Source organism: Castor canadensis, chromosome 8, assembly GCF_047511655.1.
Source record: "Castor canadensis chromosome 8, mCasCan1.hap1v2, whole genome shotgun sequence".
NCBI lineage: Eukaryota > Metazoa > Chordata > Mammalia > Rodentia > Castoridae > Castor > Castor canadensis.
The window spans coordinates 37,333,034-37,354,277 of NC_133393.1; the positions used below are offsets into that span (position 1 = coordinate 37,333,034).

The window sequence follows — 21,244 nt, forward strand, 5'->3', positions numbered from 1 at the left end:
TAAAACACAGAATTTATGAATAAATGAACGTTTTTCTTAAATTCACTGACCTCAAGTTTCTTTACGAAGTTACTCTAGTATATGCTATGTTTTGACTATATATTTTTTTAAGTATCATTTACCACAGATTACTTCTGTATTTATGGGGAATATCCTAGGGAAATCCCAACACAATTCTTGTGACAGGATCACTTCTTTATAAATTCACTTCCCTCCTCCATTTACACATTACAGCAATGGTCTTAATTCTTGTACATGATAAGATAATGATCTCTCACTTCAGAAGATTCAAAAGATATACATAAATAAAAAATTTTACACATTTTCCAGCATACATGGTCCTTCTCAATTTCATTCATAAATTCTCAAGAATTGAACAGTCTAATAAACTTCTTTACTTGGCATTTATTCAAATTCTCTGTCTCAGAACGTCCCCCTAGGCAAGACCCATAGACAAAAGATAATGTACATTAACACCCCCACCCTAGCTAATCCCCTGTACTGCTGAAACACAACACAGCAGGTCCTCACCTGTCTGGGAAGGGAAATTTGTATATTCCCAGGAGTCTTTGAGTGAGGAAGGACCAAAAAAAAAAAAAGGAAGGATTAGTTCTCACAGTAACTAATCTAGTCCCTCAAGAGTGAGACCTCACGCACTCACTTGAGGAAGGCATTACTCCTTCATAAGCTACAATCACCTTTGAAAGGCCTGCCTCCCAATACCACATGGCAATATACTCAACATGAGTTTTGGAGGAGACAAACCAAATTCGACCACAGCCAGTACTTACTCTACTATACTTTAATTACTGGCTTACTTATATATCTCCCACAGTGAGTTATGCAGGAGAGTAGAAAGTATGTCTGTCATTTCTAGAATTATCTTCATATAGCAAGCATTCAATAAATGGCAATTTAATAAGCATATAACATTTTGTAAATATAAACTATAATTTATGCTGATGTTCCATTTAAAAATGAAAATTTAAGACAATGTGCAGGCAATAAAATGATTTTTGTTTGTTTGCCTGCTTGCTTTTAACAATGCTGAGGATAGAACCCAGGACTTAGTGCATGCTAGACAAGTGCTGCAACACTGAGCTACACCACCAGTCTAATAAAAGGGCCTTGATTTACTTCAGAACACTCCCCCTAAACATGTAATTCAATCTACAACAGCCCTATCAGAGCTGATAGGGTTGGTCACTTCTAAAGAATTAATTTTTTGGCAATGGAGCACTGTGCAATACATAACTTCTGGTCCTCTTTGATTCTTTTCTACTCTAAGATATTTAGAAAATATGTACCACTATACAAAAAACATGGAAGCACACACATAACATCACAGTAAGTGCCAGATTTCCATGGAACTATCTTGCACTACAATCACATTGCTCTTTATGTATGTTGAAGGCAATGGCAAAGATAATTAAGGTATAGAGACACCTCAATACCCAACTGGGATATTGGAGATCAACATGACTGCAACAAAAGAAGATTCAGAAAGTGGAAGAGATAGAATATGACTGGGGATAAGAAAATGAAGACAGCATGTAGGCAGCCTGGTTGAGAAATATGATTTTAACAATGAGGAGATAGACTAGGGACCTAAATAGGGGTATGGAAATAATGGAATACTCTTTTTAAATATTTGAACTGCAACAGAAAACAATTTATTCAGCCCAAGTAATTCAAAGTTTTCTCTGTTTCACCTACGAGATAGACTCTGGAAAATATACTGCCTTAGATACACAAATACTCTAGTATGAGAATAATTCAGCATTTTCATTAAACACCACAATCCAGTTATGTGTCTAAGAGTAAGCTACGAATAAACTTAATGACTATTGAAAATGGGAGGAGTCAGAGCATTTTAAGTTAGAATACAGAATTAAGTTCAATTAAAAATATGCCAACACAAGATGTTTTTGGCAAGATGTTTTTGTCCTAAATGACAAGGAAAATTCTGCCACAAACTATCAATCTCAATAGGAGAAAGTATTTTATACAAAAGTTAGTGTTTTTCAGAAGTAACATTTTAAAGCCTTCTAGAAATGATTAATGCGAATATTAACAAAATGAGTCCCTTGACATTTTTCCCCATACCTGCAGACATACATAGTTCACAAACTCATACACACACATCAAGAGTCATTCAGAGTGATTTGAGGTGGTCTTAATAAGAAAACATGCTCTCTCTACAACAAAATTAGAGATAAGGGCAAAATAGTTTCTGCTGGGTATTGAGGCGGGGGGGGGGAGAGGGAGGGGGCGGAGTGGGTGGTAAGGGAGGGGGTGGGGGCAGGGGGGAGAAATGAACCAAGCCTTGTATGCACATATGAATAATAAAAGAAAAAAAAAGAAATTAAAAAAAAAAAAAAAACTCCATGCAATGAATCAGAAAAAAAAAAGAAAACATGCTAACATAGCAATGATGCTTACGCAAAAGCTGGATATCCACACTGCTGGCAACATACGGTAGGCTTCAAAGTCTAGGCCACTTCCCAGGATTCTCATCAGGTATCCTCACAGCCTACCATCTAGCACCCTATCATTTCATCTGCCTTTCCCCATTTATATGTGTGCATAATTGTAACTGGTTATATATTATGTGTATAAATCATTGACTACTAACATAAGCATGTATATGACCTTCTTAATATTATACAATACTTACTTTGCTTAATCATGCATAGTCTTACTATCCCCATGCACATTCTTGGCCAGCAGTAGTGGCCATTAGCCAACAGAAGCCTGTTACAGGTATCCAGAGTGACAGGGTTCAGCGAGGATGGCCACTCTCCAGCATTGGAAAAGAAAGAGAGGTAACTTCAGTTGTATATGTCTATCAAAATGTTTCTACCTCTCTGCCAGTACATCATTTAGGGAAAAAATGGTGATACAATTCTTACCAAAGAACTTCAATAGGGAAACCAGATGGAGCTCTTATTGGAAAGTCTTAATCTTGAGGCACATAAGGGAAAGGCATGTGATCACAATGGCCTCTGGCCTTTGCTAAATAAGGTTATGATGTTTGGAGCTGCTGCAGCTGACAAGACACAAGCTGCCATGCTGAGAGAGGCAGAGCAGAAGATGTAAATAACAGGCATCCTTAATGATATTGTTGAACTTTTAAATTAATCACTCCTGAAACACTTTAGACCTGTGCTTCTGATTATGTGGATGTGTCAACTTTTCTTTCTTCATAAACCAATTTTACTCAAGCTTCTATTCATGCAGCCAACAGTTACTCATTATTTCTAATGTACTGATATTTCAAAGGCACATTTCTGATATGCAACAATATATCTGTATTAAACATTATTCCTAATGTAATAATAAATCTATCCATCAATGTTAATTATGGGGATGCTAAGGTGGAAACTACCACTGAAACAATGGAACACATGTCAATTTTCTACATCATTTGCAATCAAATTGATTATATATTCCTCAGTTGTTTACTTCTTCCCACTCAGAAAACTGGAGCAAATAAACAAGAAGCTAGAGAATAGAGTTTGAAATCATATTCATTTCTCAAACATCTCTTACCATATGATAGGAATTGATCCTGCTATTGACAAACATAAAAGGCATGAATATTAGATGCTAATCAATACATCACTATCTTAATAGTATGCATGCTGAAATAAAATTAGGGTTAGCACGTAAGACTATGAAAAACAACTGGAACTAAAAGAACACTATGTTGAAGAGAGAAAACACTGTCAAATCAGTATAATTGATAGTCTGAGAGATTAAATTGGGCTTTTATTTTCCATGGATGCTTCTCAGACACCCAAGTATTAACTGTACTCATAGGGGAGAAGTATCTAGAGCCTTGTTCCCACTCCATGCAACTCAGCCACAGCCCAGTTTTTACAGCATATTTATTTACCTCTCAGCCCTCTGTGGCCAACCTTTTGGTAATCTCCAGAAGGGCCATTGAACTTGGTGGAGGAAAGACACATGTACAAGACTGCAGTTTGGCTTTTTCCTCAGAAGTAAAGCCATATTTTTGTAGTCCTCATGTGCCATTATTTTGAGGATTTCTGGGCCTCAGAATCTGTTGGTATTCATATTATCATTCATATCCTAAAGATTACTTTCAATAGTGAAAACACACATTTTTTTCAAATTCCCTTTTATTTATATGTTTGTTTTTGTGGTCCTGGAATTTGAACTCAGGGCCTTCCACTTTCTAGCCAAGTGCTCCACAACTTAAGTCACACTTCCAACCCTCAAATTAGTTCCCTTTTAAATGATCCATTCTCTAACAGAACTAGAGAAATAGAACAAATGCCACAGTGGTATCCAAAACCACAGTTCTTCAAACCTAGTAGTTACTTGGAGAAGACAGAATATAAATTAGGACAGTGGCTCTCAACCTTGGTTACACATTAGAATCATTTTGGGTACTTTTTAAGAATGATACTTGCCTGGTTCCTATGTCATACTAATGGAATCAGAATCTCTGAAGATGGAATCCAGGCGGTCATATTGTTTCCCAGGTGATTTTAATGTATACCCTAAGTTCATTAAGTAAGAATTAGATTTAATTGCACGTAACAGGAAAAAGAATAGCAATGTCTTTAAAAAATTCTTCTTTCACATAAAAACTTTTTTAAAAGATGGCACATAATTATTCATGAATTGCAGCTCCTTGAACCACTCAGGATCTGAGCTCATTCTGTCTTCCTGCTCTACAATCCTCATGAACCCCACCCCCGCTCCCTACCTCACCCTGCTTCCAGGCAGAACCTGTTCCACCCTCTTGTTCTGAGATTTTGTTGAAGAGAAAACATAAGAGATAATAAGAAAGATATAGTGTTTTTTCTAGTTTGAGATAAAGATAGCTGTACAGAGAGATTCCTAGTGTTGCTTCCATGCACATGGTATACTGCAATCCACATTGGTTCATCTCTACCAGACCTCCTCACTACTTCCTGGTCCCCTTTTCATACTAGCCTCTGCCAGTTTAAGATTACTATATTCGCTCGCCTACAGTGGGCACATCAACCACATTCGAGTTTTAGGTTTCCTTCCCTTTCCCTATTCCTGCCGTGTTCATTCTCCCCTTAGTGTGTGACCCCTGTCCAATAATCTTACTGCATTTGTTTTGGGTCTATAATCCACATATGAGGGAGAACATGTGATTTTTGGCCTTCTGAGCATGACTAACTTTACTTAAGATGATATTCTCTATCCAGTTCCATCCATTTACTTGCAAGTGACAAAATTTCATTCTTCTTTGTGGCTGAATAAAATTTCATTATGTATAAATATCACATTTTCTTAATCCATTCATTGATAGTGGGACATCTTCACTGTTTCCACAGCTTGGCTATTGTGAATAGTGCTGAAATAAACATGGGTGTGCAGGTGCCTCTGGAATAACCTGAGTTGCATTCCTTCAGGTATAGCCCTAGGAGTGGTATTGCTGGATCATATGGCAGATCATGCTTAGATTTTTAAAGACCATTTCTTTTGTTGTGCAGAAGCTTTTTAATTTCACAGAGTCCCATTTTTCCATCCTTTTTCTTAGTTGCTGGGCCACTCGCATTCTACTGAAGAAGTGCTTGCCTATACCTATTGCTTCCACAGTATTCCCTGCTCTTTCCTGTATTAACTTCAGAGTTTCAGGTCTGATATTAAGATCCTTAATCCATTTTGAGTTGATACTAGTACAGAGTGATAGACATGGATCTCATTTCAATTTTCTGCAGGCAGATAACCATTTTTCCCAGCAACACTTGTTGAAAAGGCTGTCTTTTCTCCATGGTATGTTTTGGGCACCTTGGTCAGAAATAAGGTGGGTGTAGCTGTGTGGATTCATATTCAGGTCCTCTATTCTATTCCACTGGTCTTCATATCTGTTTTTTGTGCCAGTATGATGTTATTTTTATTGCTATGGCTCTGTAGTATAGTCTGAAGTTGGGTATTGTGATACCTCCAGCATTGTTCTTTTTGCTCAGTATTGCCTTGGCTATTCACAGTATTTGTGTTTCCAAATGAACGTTAGGGTAGATTTTTCAATCTCTGTGATGAATGTCATTGGGATTTTGATGGGAATTGCGTTGAACATGTAGGTTGCTTTTAGTACTATAGCCATTTTTACTATGTTGATTCTGCCAATCCATGAGCATGGGAGATCTTTCCACCTTCTGTAGTCTTTTTCTATCTCTTTCTTCAGTGGTTTGTAGTTCTCTTTGTAGAGGTCATTTATATTCTTTGTTAAGTTTATTTGTAGGTATTTGATATTTTTTGAGGCTATTGTAAATGGAATTGTTTTCTTCCTCAATTTGTTTATTGTTGGTATATAGAAAGGCTACTGATTTTTGAAAGTTGATTTTGTATCCTGCTACATTGCTGAAGCTGTTTATGGTATCTAGGAGTTTTTTGGATCTTTCAGGTATAGGATCATGTCATCTGCAAATAGGGATACTTATACTATTTCTTTACCTATTTGTATTCCTTTTATTTCTTTTTCTTGCCTTATCACTCTGGCTAGGAATTCCAAGACTACATTGAATAGGAGAGGGGAAAGTGGGCATCCTTGTCTCATTCCTGACCTTAGAGGAAATGGTTTCAGTTTTTCCCCCATTAAGTATGATGTTGGCTATAGGTTTGTCATATATAGCCTTTATAATGTTGAGGTACATTCCTTCTATTCCTAGTTTTCTTAGAGCTTTTATCATGAAATAGTGTTGAATCATATCAAAGGCTTTTTCTGCATCTATTGAGATGATCAAGTGGTTTTGGTCTTTGCTTCTATTAATGTGCTGTATTACATTTATTGACTTTCATACGTTGAACCATTCCTGCGTCCCTGGGATGAAATCAACTTGGTCATGGTGAATGATCTTTCTGATATTGTTGTTGGATTTGGTTTGCCATTATTTTATTGAGGATTTTTGCATCAATGTTCATTAAGGAGATTGGCCTGTAGTTCTCCTTTTTGGATGTGTCCTTGCCCAGTTTTGGGATGAGTGTAAAACTGGCTTCATAGACTGAGTTAGGCAGTGTTTCTTCCCTTTTAATTTCATGGAAAAGTTTAAGGAGTGTTGGTATTAGATCTTCTTTAAAGGTCTCGTAGAATTCAGCAGTGAATCCATCAGTTCGTGGACTTCTCTTTTTTGGGAGACTCTTGCTGCTTCAATTTCATTACGTGTTATAGATCTGTTTAGGTGGTAGATATCCTCTTGACTCAGTTTTGGACACTCATAAGTATCTGGAAATTTGCCCATTTCTTCAAGATTTTCCAGTTTATTGGAATATAGTTTGTCAAAGTAGTCTCTGATGATTCCCTGGATTTCTTTGGTGTTTGATCTTCACTTTTTTGTCTCTGATTTTACTCATTTTAGTCAGATTTGCCAGGGACTTGTCAGTCTTGTTTATTTTTTTCAAAGAACCAGCTTTTTGTTTCATTGATTCTTTTTATGGTTTTTTGTTTGTTTGTTTTTTGTCTCTATTTCATTAATTTTAGCCCTTATTTTTATTATTTCTCTCCTTCTGCTTGTTTTGGGTTTTGCTTGTTCTTATTTTTGTAGGAGCTTAAGATGTAGCATTGGGTCATTTATTTGAGATCTTTCTGTCCTTTTAACATATCCACTCATGGCTATAAACTTTCCTCTTAGGACTGCCTTTGTTGTGTTCCATAGGTTCTGGTAGGTGGTGTTTTCATTTTCCTTAACTTCCAGGAAACTTTTCCATTTCTTCTGTGACCCACTGATCATTGAGCAATGTGTTATTCAGCCTCCAATTATTTGCATATTTTTTGCTGTTGAGTTCTAGTTTTATTGCATTGTGATCACATAAACTGCAGGAGGTTATTTCTATTTTCTTATATTTTCTGAGGCTTGCTTTGTGCCCTAAGATATATCTATTTTGGAGAAAGTTCCATGGGCTGCTGAGGAAAATGTATATTGTGCTGTTATCAGATGAAATATTCTGTAGACATTAGTTAGGTCCATTGATTTATGGTGTCATTTAGTTCTGGGATTTAGTTCTAGGATTTTATTGATTTTTTTTTTGTTCTCATGACCTATCTACTGGTGATAGAGGGGTATTAAAGTCTCCCACTACCACTGTGTTGGAGTCTTATGTGCTTTTAAATCCTTTAGTGTATGTTTAATGAAATCAGATGCATATATATTGGTAATTGTTATTTACTTTTGATGTGTTGCCCCTTTTATTAGCATGAAGTATCCTTCTTTGTCTCATTTGGCTAATATAAGTTTGAAGTCTACTTCATCTGATATAAGTATTGCTACTCCTGCCTATTTTGGGGGGCTATTAGTTTGGTAAATCTTTTTTCATCAGGCTTCAATTTTCAAGATCACTTCATGGTCAAAGATGCCTGCTGAAACTCCAGCTATCACATCCAAGAATAAAAGAAAAGGAAAAGAGAAAGAAGCAAAAGAATATATACCCCTTCTAGAAGGACTCACTTCAATAGCTTTACTGCAATTTCCTACACTTTTACCTACATATTATGGCTGGATTTGGCTACAAAGAAGGCAAAGAAGTATGGCCTTTAACTGGTCTAAGGTTCTGTTGCTAAAGGAGACTTGAAAGTGGGATGTAGCAAGGTTAAGTAGCCATAAAGAAATCAGCAACACAGCTCAGACTCTCTCCATTCAAATTTTTTGTTTTTCTTGAAACAACCTCATGTTTTAAAAAACATAATTCTGAGTAACACATATTAATTGTACATATTAGTAGTGCTTAATGTGACACTTCAGCACATGTATTTCCCTTTTTATATTTGAAGACTCAATCTCCTCTTTTCTATGTTTTCATAAAATATATTGTAGATTATTATGAACTATTGTCATCCTCTCTGCTATGGAACAACAGAACTTATTCCTTCCATCTAACTGTGTTTTTGTACCCATTATTCAATTTTCCTTTATGCAGCCTCCCCTACTCCCCCCCAACCTCTGGTAATCACTGCTCTAGTTCTACACCCATTTTCCCAAATCATTACTGGGAGAGACACTTGTATGACATGAAATATAAAGTACTAAAACAACACCATTACCTCTGCCATGTTGAATACGGTGGTAGCACAGAACCACACTCACCAGTAGGATCTGTTGTCTATAAGGTCACAATGAACTCAGCTTCAAAGATTGGGCTTAGGATCAAGGAATACATGTTCATTGCACAATACTCACACCCATTCTGGGCAAGGTACACATCAAGCCAGGAGGTCTTTCGTAACATAGTCCTAAGTTAAGAATAGAGAGATTCTTTTGCACAATTCTGGGTGACAGGTATATGAAGAAATAGTCACTCTGCAACATAAATCACCCAATTTTCTAATATATATTTGACCCCAAGGTTATTCTTACAGATTGTGTGTGATCAAGCAGTTAAAATGAAATATCTTTCAATAAAGGCAGAGCTATCTTGCACAGAAAGTATGTATACTACAAACTCACTACTTAATGTTCCACTACCTCACTTATAGAGCTTGCTCTGAAGCTCCTCTCAGTTCTTCCATACCCATTTGGACCCCCAAATATAGCCTCATGGTGGCCACACCTGTGGGTCCTCAATCATAGCATTCCCATTGCAAAGCAGCTGATTTCCAAATTGCTACCCCCAACTGCCTGTGCCCTACAGGAGGTACACTAGTGCCTCATAGCAATGATGGTAGTACTAATAAGGTAAAGTAAAGAATACAAGCAATGATTGTCCTTTCGTTAATATTTGGCAAAATGAGTATCAATCCAAGGAATTTCATGAGCTAAATGGTGTTCCTTCAAACTCTGTGTGTCCTAACCCCCTTGACTGTATTTGAAAAGAGGTAATTAGGTTAAAGTGAGGTCATTGGGAGTGGGCCTTAATAAAATATGACAATGTCCTTACAAAAGGAGATTAATACAGACACACACAGAGAACACAGGGAAACATAACCATCTATAAGCAAAAAGAAAAGATCAATCCTGCTGACACTTTGATATTAGACTTGTAGCTGCCAGAAAAATAGAAAAATCTATGATAGTTTGTTATGGCAGCCTCAGAAAATTAAGGAGTAACTATATCAAACAGCACCACTTTTAGGGCTGGTGGTAAGTCCCACTGAGATCATACCTGCTAGTGCTTATCTCCTGTGACTGAGGTTAGCCTGGACCCATTCAAAGGCAAAAGTCCTATGTTTCCAACAGACACCAAAAAGGGGAGGGGGAAACACTATAATTTGGGCTACAAAATAAAGTAATATAAAATTATAGCACAAAGCATAAAATAAATAGTCATACATCCATACTAATGAAAATAAGTGAGTGCCTAAATAAGTGGTAGATAGAGGACCATGTCCCATGCAGAAAAATTCCAAGAAGTTTATTCACATAAATATTTTACCCTCAAAGAAGTGGAGCATAACATCTACTTCTTTTTTTAATTGTTGTACTGGGAGTACATTGTGGCATTTACAAAAGTTCTTACAATATAGCAAATATATCATACTTGAATTCACCCCCTTCATCATTCTCCTTTATGCTTCACCCCACCCCATTTCTGGAATAGTTTCAACAGGTCTCATTTTCCATTTACTTCCTAAATGTGCATGACAAACAGTAACTTCCTTCTAACAAGTACTGTAGGGAAAAGATAAGGAAAGAATAGTTTTACAAGTGGAAAAAACCAACAAACACAACCTCAGCCAGGTGATCACAGTTTGTATCAACAGTGATGTCATGTTGTTAGTCCATCCCCTCATATGGTATGATGAGAATGGCATTATTCTCCTGTGGTCATCCATCTAAGAACTCAAAACACCAGTCTAATCATGAGAAAAACACCAGACAAATCTCAAAGCCTAACTCAGGGGCAGTCTAAAAATACTCTTCAGAACTGCCAAGGTCATGGAAAACAAGGAAAGTTTCATAAACTTAGCCTAGCAGCCTAAGAAGAGATGATGACTAAATGCAATGTGGCATCCTGGATGGAATCCTGGAACAGGAAAAGGATATTGGGTAAAAGCTAAGGAAGTCTGAACAAAGTATTGGCTTTAGTTAACTAAAAAAGTTAAACATACCACTCAAATGGGTGATGTTGATAATGGGGGAGGCTAAACATCTGAAATGATAGACGACACATAAGACATCTCTGTACTTTCCTCTCAATTTTGCTGTGAACCTGAAACTGCTCTAAATAAGTAACCTTTAAAATGAAGAAATGCTAATAATAATTTATAGACAGAGGTTCTCTAAAGCCCCACTCAAGAAGGATACTTTCTTCACCATCTGCAAAGACTCCCAGAAGCTTCTGAAGTCCACGTTAGCAGCAAAGCAGTATGAGGAAGCATGGTCACAGCTGGAAAGGAGGGTTCATCGTAGTGCACATACCAGGGTGGAAATAAGCTCAAGCAGTTATCTGCAGCAATCTGGAGTGGGTTCTCAGTGCTAAAATTAAAGATGACCCCTCAAGAAGAAGAAGGTCATCAGAAGAAGGTCAATAGGCCACCAGTTCAGTGACATTTTCTTGATGAATTTACCTCTGTCCAGGGTTGGCTCAGCCTCACAGGCTCAGCAATTACTTTATCAGTGTCTTGAAGTTAAACTCACAGACGCTGACTCATACTAATAGAAATCATTGGGTACAATTCACAAAAACAGGATGCCACATTGCCAACATGCTGGGCTTGGTGGGGTGTGGCCTGAGAGTGTGCACTTCTAACAAGCTCCCAGGTGATGCCAATGCTGCTGGTCCCTGGACCACACTTTAAATAGCAAGGATTAGACAAGCTTCGTGAGAAACCCAAATGTCTGCGTTTACAGATAAGCCAAATTTGAGTTTGATCACAGGAAAGGTTGACCACATAACTGTTCAATGCATCCAGCTTTGGCTGTCTCATGCATCTGTCTCCACAACAGAAAATAGCCCACTACTGGCAGTTGGTGGTTTCCAAGCCTTTATTTAACAGCCTTGAGAACACAGTCACTCTCCCCTGAACTAAAACCTGCTCAACTAGTCAACTGTGTTCCACAGCATATTTACTTGATTTCATCATCTAACCTGTTACAGTCATGTGGCCATGCAAAAACCCAGAAAGAACTCCCATAAATTTATGCCAGGACAAATCAAAGCATATTAAAAATGTGACATCTAGAATCCCTATATGAATTTAAAGGAGAGCAAGTAATAAAATTCCCTACAGTATAGTAATAAGTGTATTTTTAACAAATGGACTTAGAAGAAAAGGAAATAATTAACTGGTGTCCTTCATTCAGCAACTTTCATACATGCCTACTAAGGGCAAACTGTTTGATGGGTAGTTCTCAAAGTCCAGCATTCAGAAGAATTATATGGAAAGTCTGTTTTGAATCCAAATTCCAAGACCTTGCTCCCCCTGTTTCCACCCTCTCCCCAACCCTATAACCAGAAAGTCCATATTTAACAGGCTGTGACAGGGGCTTATAAATCAGCATTTAATACACACCCCAACTGATTCTTAAAAAAATACTGACTTAAGTCTGATTCTCTATTTTAGTGGTTTCAATTCTGGCTTACGTTAGAAATATCTGAGATTTTGGGGAGGGGGAAGTCCTCATATACACAAATCAAAGCCCCAAACCAATCAAATCAGAACATCAGCAGTCAAGGCTCAATATAAATGTTTCTTGACATTTCTTAGGTATTTTGATGTTTAGTGTCTCCAGGTGACATTATCTGTTTGAGTTATTAGACATCAGGTTCCAAGGTTCTTCCCTAAAGAGTCTGATTTAGGTCTGGGACAAGGCCCTAGAATCTGTATTTCTAACTAGTGTCCTGAGTGATCTTCATGGTGGCATTTAAGAACTACATCTATCTTCATTAGCTGAGTCAGAAACTCTGATCCTTATCAAGGGTGCCGAGGGTGTTTTTATTCAGTTTTGGAGCCTCCAAGCTCAATTTGACTAAGAAAGAAAGAGCTCACCTTACTTAGTGCTGTATAGCAAGGAAAGCCCAATGCTTCATACAACCGGTACCTCTGCAGCCCTGTATTTACTAATACAACAGGATATTTCTCCCAGACTTAAACACTGGAAGCAGCTGTCCCTGACTTAGCACTATGTACTAAGCACACAGTCTAATATACACTTAATGTATTAACTAATGTAATGTTCATCACAGTGTTACAAATAGGAACTATTCTAAATGCTAGTTGGCACACATTACTTGCAGCCAGGAAAAGAATCATAGAAGAAACACAGAAAGGATCAAGCAAGTTAATGCTTATTGTATCCGTACCTGGGCTTCAGGCTGTATGTTCATTATTTCACTTAATTGAAGAATCAGACATAATCCTTATTGTCGTGAACACACGACACTGCTTTACCCAGTGACAGAAAGAATCAAGTCATTGTAGAACACTGCAAAAAAAACAAATAAGGCAGCCAAAGAAACTTTCCAAGTGGATTTGGCAGGCTGGGGAACTGAAGAAAGAGCCAGTTGTGGGGTACGTGTTCAGGCGAGAGAAGGCTGGGAAATGACTGAGGCTAGCTGCAGAAGGAGTCTTGCAGGAAGGGGAGGTGTGGAGATCTTTGACTCAGAGAAAGCACGGGGCTTCCTGAGGTCTGGGAAGGGGACAGGAGTTTTATTCAGACATACTGTTTATCAGCACGAATCTTAACAAGTCAGGACAAAGGGCTGAGGTCCACCCACTTTGAGGAATGACAAGACATGATGCTGCCTTTAGAAGAAAATCTATGTCTTCATTCATGTAGGAAAATACAGCCTGAGTAGTGGTACAGGAGGGAGAAAGAGATTACAAACCCAATGCCTTAATTCCAAGGACATTTGGCCAATGACCTGGAGAGACTGCCTGTGTCTTTAGGGAAAACAAAGGTGAGTGACTATAATGTCACCTTTTTCCCATCTGCATCTGCTTAGGGACATATGCATTGCCAATCCCAAATAGCACATCTATCTAAGAAGAGCTATATTACAGATCAGCCTCAAGGAAATTCACACAGCTTCCAGTAGTCCAAAGGTCCAATAACATCTGCCAGGCCAATGGACACACAGAAGTCTTGGCAATACTGGAAACTCTAGGCCAATAGCAAAACAGAATAGGTCTAAAAGAAATCAGGACTAGATGCACAAAGACAAATTCCAAAAAGGATGAGAAAAGGAATGTCTTTGTCCATTTAGGCTGCTATAACACATTACCATAGGCTAAGTAACTTATAAACAGCAGAAATTTGTTTCTAACAGTTCTGGAAGCTGAAAGTCCAAGATCAAGGCAGATTCAATGTCTGGTGAGGGCCTCCCAGTTTATAGAAGACCATCTTCTCACTCTAACCTCACACAGCAGAAGGGGTGATGGGTCTCTCTCAGACTTTTTAAGGGCACTAATCCCATTCATGAGGGCTCTGCCCCATGACCAAATCACCTCCCCAAGACCTACTTTCCAGTATCACCTTGGGAATTATGATTTCAACAATATGAATGTTGGAGCACACAAACATTCAGACAATAGTAGGAAGATCCAGACAGGCTGGCAAAGAACCTGCAGCAGCGGCAGCAGCATGAGCATTCTGATGGCACAACTCTGATCCCAGAACATGAACCACTGGTTCCTGTGAACTATGAACAGCTCTAAGCCCAAAGACATGAACTGGGAAGCAGGTAAAATTCTGCAAGCAAATCTCATGCTTTACTGAAGTGGGAATAGAGATATGAGGGTTTCCAAAGATTTATGCATTCTCTCATAAGGTCAAGGGCAAGTGAGCTACTTAAATGTCTGATGGCATTATAGGAGTGAGGAAGCAGATAAGAGGACACTGTACGGAGATTCCAAGATGGTGGCTAGAGGGAGGAAGCAGAAAGTGAGCCTCCTATAGTGAAATCTTGGAGAGACACTGGAGACACACTTTGCAGGCAAAACCACTGAGAAGAGGCAAAACTTCGACCCCTCTACACCTCCAGCCGGCGCAGAGCATCTCCACTTCACGTTAAATGGAGAAACCAGGAGGGCCCCCGGGCCGCCAGATGCCCACGCCCAGATGGCATGGGAAGATGCAGACAAGGTGAGCTAAGCGGTATGCAGTACTCCCACAGACAACCCTGGGCCAAAACAGCATAGCCCCCTGGACAGACTGACCCCCACCCGGGGAAAAAAGAAAAACTGAGTAATAAGCAATAAGAACAATAAAGACACATGGGAAAGAGGGTGGGGCACCCTGAACACCAAAAGGTGGGGAGGGGAATCCTTCCTGGAACTGTAAATAAACAAGCCAGGCCTGGCCAGAGAGGCTCCAGCAGGAGCGGGGTGCACACCCAGCAACCAGGAACTGGAAAGCTTGTAAAAGAGGTGGTGGGAGGAAAACTCCACAGGAGAGGGGGGGAAGACCCATTTCCCACATGAACTGTAAATAAACATGCAGGCCAGAGAAAGCGGGTGCAGTGTCACCTCCCCCAGTGTGCTTGGAAAGGGGAAAGCTTGTGGCAGAGGCTCGTGCACAGGAGAACTCTGAATAAACAAAGCCTGCAGGGCCAGGTGAGTGTTAAGCTCACCCTTGAGATCTACATAAATAACGCCTCCAGCAACAGCAGGCTGACAGCAGTGGACAGGCAAGCCACAGCTGCAGAGAGCCATTCACAGACCTGTCTCCAGACTCTTTTTTTTCTCTCTCCCTACCTTTGATGAGAAAACAACAGAACTACACCTGCATGCTGAAAAACTTACTGAAACTGTACTGCATTTGAACTTGGGACACTTTGTAGGTTTTTTTCTTTTCTTTTTTTTTTTTGGTGTGCAGTTTTGTTCTACTTAATGCGTCCCTTTTGATGGGACAACTACAGAACAACATCTGAGGCACCACTTCCAGGATTAGAGGGTGAGACAGAAACCAAAATTATTAAGACTGAAACTTCATTGCATTTGAACTTGGAGGGTTTTTTTTTTCTATTTTTCATTTTGTTTTATTTTATTTTACTATATATATTTTTTCTTTCATTTACTTATCTTTTATTTTTATTCTTATCTTTCTTCTTTTTATTTTTTACTTTCAATCCTCTCTGTCTCACTAATGCCTTTTCAGCTTACAGTTGATTAGTACACTGTCTCTCCAGGTTTATATATTTGAAACTTGTTTTGTTTGTTTCTTTGTTTTTTTCCTACTTCATTATTTGTCCCTTTTCCTTTAACTTCTTTGCTTTCCATCCCCTCTCACCCTTCCATTCTAAATATCACTAGTGCTATTATTATAAGACAGAAAATACTTAATTGCACACAGTACAGGGACAGTAACAAAACCAAGGGCACTGATGGGAAGACAGAAAAAACAGGGAAACCAGTTTCCCCACAGCAAAAAATTAGTACAGGAACCAGAGGGAAATGAAGAAAACAGATACTCAGATCCAGACTCCAATAAAAAAGAAGATAAACTATGCCAAAGAACCCAATGAAGCCCACAAGAATAATTTAAAAGAAGACATACTACAGGTACTCAATGAGAATTTTATACAGATGATACTGGATAGGGTCAACCAAAATGTACAGGACACACTCAAGAAATTCCAAGACAACAAAAATAGAGAATTTGAAAAAGCAAAAGAAGAAATAAAGGAAACCATAGAAGCACTGTATAAACACCAAAGTGAAAAAGAGAACACGATTAATAAACAGATAAATTAACTCAGGACAAAAATAGACAACATTAAAGAGGAAAACTGCCAGGATATGGAAAACCTCTGAAAAAAGAACGAAACAGAACTGCAAAACAAAACAGAGGGCCAATCCAGCAGAATAAAACAAACAGAAGACAGAATATCAGAACTTGAAGATGAAATGGTAATTAAAGGAAAAATTGAAGAACTATTAATTAAACAACTCAAGACCTGTGAAAAGAAAATGCAAGAACTCAGTGACTCCATCAAAAGACCAAACTTGAGAATCATGGGCATCGAAGAAGGAGAAGAGGATTAAGCAAAGGGAATGTGTAATATATTCAACAAAATAACACCAGAAAATTTCCCAAATCTAGAGAAAGATATTCCCATACAGATACAAGAGGCCACCAGGACATCAAACAGACCAGATCAAAATAGAACTACCCCACAACATATCATCATTAAAACAACAAGTTCAGAAACTAGGGAAAGAATATTGAAGGCTGTAAGAGAGAAAAAACAAGTAACATACAAAGGTAAACCCATCAAAAATCACAGCAGACTTCTCAACAGAAACATTAAAAGCAAGAAGAGCGTGGGGTGAGATCTTCCGGGCACTGAATGAAAATAACTTCAACCACAGGATACTCTACCCAGCAAAACTATCATTCAAAATAGATGGAGCAATAAAAGTCTTCCATTATAAGCAGAAACTAAAACAATATGTGACCACAAAGCCACCACTACAAAAGATTCTTCAAGGGATTCTGCACACAGAAAGTGAAACCCAACTTAACCATGAAAAGACAGGCAGCACCAAACCACAGGAAAATAAAAAGCAAGACAGTAGAGAGTAACCTCAACTTAGGTACACAAAATCAAACCTTCAAACTAAGACAACTAAATGACAGGAATCACCACATACCTATCAGTACTAATACTTAATGTTAATGGACTTAATTCACCCATCAAAAGGCACTGCTTGATGAAATGGATTAAAAGGGAAGATCCAACAATTTGTTGCTTACAGGAGACCCATCTCACCGACAGAAATAAACATAGGCTTAGGATGAAAGGCTGGAAGAAGATTTACCAAGCCAATGGCCCTGAAAACAGGCAGGAGTAGCAATACTTATCTCTGACAAAGTAGACTTCAAACCTACATTGATCAAACGAGATAAAGAAGTACATTCCATACTAATAAAAGGGGAAATAGACCAAAAGGAAATAATAATCATCAACCTGTATGCACCCAATATCAACACACCCAATTTCATCAAACATACCCTGAAAGACCTAAAAGGATATATTAACGCCAACACAGTGGTTGTGGGAGACTTTAACACCCCATTATCATCAATAGATAGGTCATCCAAACAAAAAATCAATAAAGAAATCCAAGATCTAAAATTTACAATAGATCAAATGGACCTAGTTGATGTCCACAGAACATTTCATCCAACTTCTACACAATATACATTCTTCTCAGCAGCCCATGGAACCTTCTCCAAAATAGATCATATCCTAGGGCACAAAGCAAGTCTCAGCAAATATAAGAAAACAGAAATTATACCGTGCATACTATCTGATCACAATGCAGTAAAACTAGAACTCAACAACAAAAGTAAACACAAAAAAAACATGCAAACAGCTGGAAACTAAATAACTCATTACTTAATGAACAACGGCTCATCGATGAAATAAAAGAGGAAATTAAAAAGTTCCTGGAAGTCAATGAAAATGAAAACAGAACCTACTGGAACCTATGGGACACAGCAAAGGCAGTCCTGAGAGGAAAGTTTATAGCCATGAATGCATATATTAAAAACACTGAAAGATCCCAAGTCAATGACCTAATGATACATCTCAAACTCCTAGAAAAATAAGAACAACCAAATCCCAAAACAAATAGAAGGAGAGAAATTAAAAAAAGAGCTGAAATCAACGAAATAGAAACAAGAAAATGATACAAAGAATTAATAAAACAAAAAGTTGGTTCTTTGAAAAAATAAACAAGATCGAAAAACCCCTGGCAAACCTGACTAAAATGAGGAGAGAAAAAAACCCAAATTAGTAGAATCAGGAATGCAAAAGGGAAGATAACAACAGACACCATGGAAGTCCAGGATATCATCAGAGACTACTTCAAGAAACTATATTCAAACAAACTTGAAAATCTTAAAGAAATGGACAGATTTCTAGATACATATGATCATCCAAAACTGAACCAAGAGGAAATTAATCACCTGAATAGATCTATAACACAAAATGAAATTGAAGCAGCAATCAAGAGTCTCCCCAAAGAGAAAAGTCCAGGACCTGATGGATTCTCTGCTGAATTCTATCAGACCTTTAAAGAAGAACTGATACCAACCCTCCTTAAACTGTTCCATGAAATAGAAAGGGAAGGAAAACTGCTGAACACATTTTATGAAGCCAGTATTACACTTATCCCCAAACCAGGCAAAGACACATCCAAAAAGGAGAACTATAGGCCAATCTCCTTAATGAGCATTGATGCAAAAATCCTCAACAAAATAATGGCAAACTGAATTCAACAACACATCAAAAAGATTATTCACCACGACCAAGTAGGCTTCATCCCAGGGATGCAGGGGTGGTTCAACATACAAAAATCAATAAATGTAACAAACCACATTAACAGAAGCAAAGACAAAAACCACTTGATCATCTCAATAGATGCAGAAAAAGCCTTTGATAAGATCCAACATCGTTTCGTGATAAAAGCTCTAAGAAAACTAGGAATAGAAGGAAAGTTCCTCAACATTATAAAAGCTATATATGACAAACCTACAGCCAGCATTATACTTAACGGAGAAAAACTGAAACCATTCCCTCTAAAATCAGGAACCAGACAAGGATGCCCACTATCTCCACTCCTATTCAACATAGTACTGCAATTCCTAGCCAGAGCAATTAGGCAAGAAGAAGGAATAAAAGGAATATAAATAGGTAAAGAAACTGTCAAAATATCCCTATTTGCAGATGACATGATCCTATACCTTAAAGACCCAAAAAACTCTACTCAGAAGCTTCTAGACATCATCAATAGCTATAGCAAGGTAGCAGGATATAAAATCAACATAGAAAAATCATTAGCATTTCTATACACTAACAATGAGCAAACGGAAAAAGAATGTATGAAAACAATTCCATTTACAATAGCCTCAAAAAAAAAATCAAATACCTAGGTGTAAACCTAACAAAAGATGTGAAAGACCTCTACAAGGAAAACTATACACTTCTGAAGAAAGAGATTGAGGAAGACTATAGAAAGTGGAGAGATCTCCCATGCTCATGGATTGGTAGAATCAACATAGTAAAAATGTCTATACTCCCAAAAGTAATCTACATGTTTTAATGCAATTCCTATCAAAATTACAATGACATTCATTAAAGAGATCGAAAAATCTACCATGAAATTTATATGGAAGCACAGGAAGCCATGAATAGCCACGGCAATACTCAGTCAAAAGAACAATGCAGACGGTATCACAATACCTGACTTCAAACTATATTACAAAGCAATAACAATAAAAACAGCATGGTACTGGCACAAAAACAGACATGAAGACCAGTGGAACAAAATAGAGGACCCAGATATGAAGCCACACAACTATAACCAACTTGTCTTTGACAAAGGAGCTAAAAATATACAATGGAGAAATAGCAGCCTCTTCAACAAAAACTGCTGGGAAAACTGGTTAGCAGTCTGCAAAAAACTGAAACTAGATCCATGTATATCACCCTATACCAAGATTAACTCAAAATGGATCAAGGATCTTAATATCAGACCACGAACTCTAAAGTTGATACAGGAAAGAGAAGAAAATACTCTGGAGTTAGTAGGCATAGGTAAGAACTTTCTCAACAAAACCCCAGCAGCACAGCAACTAAGAGATAGCATAGATAAATGGGACCTCATAAAACTAAAAAGCTTCTGTTCATCAAAAGAAATGGTCTCTAAACTGAAGAGAACACCCACAGAGTGGGAGAAAATATTTGCCAGCTATACATCAGACAAAGGACTGATAACCAGAATATATAGGGAACTTAAAAAACTAAATTCTCCCAAAACTAATGAACCAATAAAGAAATGTGCAAGTGAACTAAACAGAACTTTCTCAAAGGAAGAAATTCAAATGGCCAAAAAACACATGAAAAAATGCTCACCATCTCTAGCAATAAAGGAAATTCAAGTTAAAACCACGCTAAGATTCCACCTCACCCCTGTTAGAATAGCCATCATCAGCACCACCAACAACAGGTGTTAGCGAGGATGTGGGGAAAAAGGAACCCTCTTACACTGTTGGTGGGAATGTAAACTAGTACAACCACTCTGGAAAAAAATTTGGAGGCTAATTAAAAAGCTAGACATTGATCTACCATTTGATCCAACAATACCACTCTTGGGGATATACCCAAAAGACTGTGACACAGGTTACTCCAGAGGCACCTGCACACCCATGTTTATTGCGGCACTATTCACAATAGCCAAGTTATGGAAACAGCCAAGATGCCCCAGCACTGACGAATGGATTAAGAAAATGTGGTATCTATACACAATGGAATTTTATGCAGCCATGAAGAAGAATGAAATGTTACCATTTGCTGG

The 21,244-nt window shown here is 38.0% G+C and overlaps 1 protein-coding gene across 2 annotated transcripts in view; it reads right to left on the reverse strand.

The window, feature by feature from the left end:
• The window catches only part of Rnf144b (ring finger protein 144B), a 166,976-nt gene that overhangs the window by 93,931 nt on the left and 51,801 nt on the right, over positions 1–21,244 (reverse strand). Inside the window, exon 1 of one of the 2 annotated variants that reach the window (XM_074082811.1) lies at positions 13,243–13,473. The exons of the other annotated variant lie outside the window; for it this stretch is intronic. Coding sequence (XP_073938912.1) covers positions 13,243–13,266 — 24 coding nt within the window. The 5' untranslated portion in view covers positions 13,267–13,473. Of the gene's footprint in view, positions 1–13,242; positions 13,474–21,244 lie in introns of those variants that run through there. 2 annotated transcript variants of the gene reach the window in all.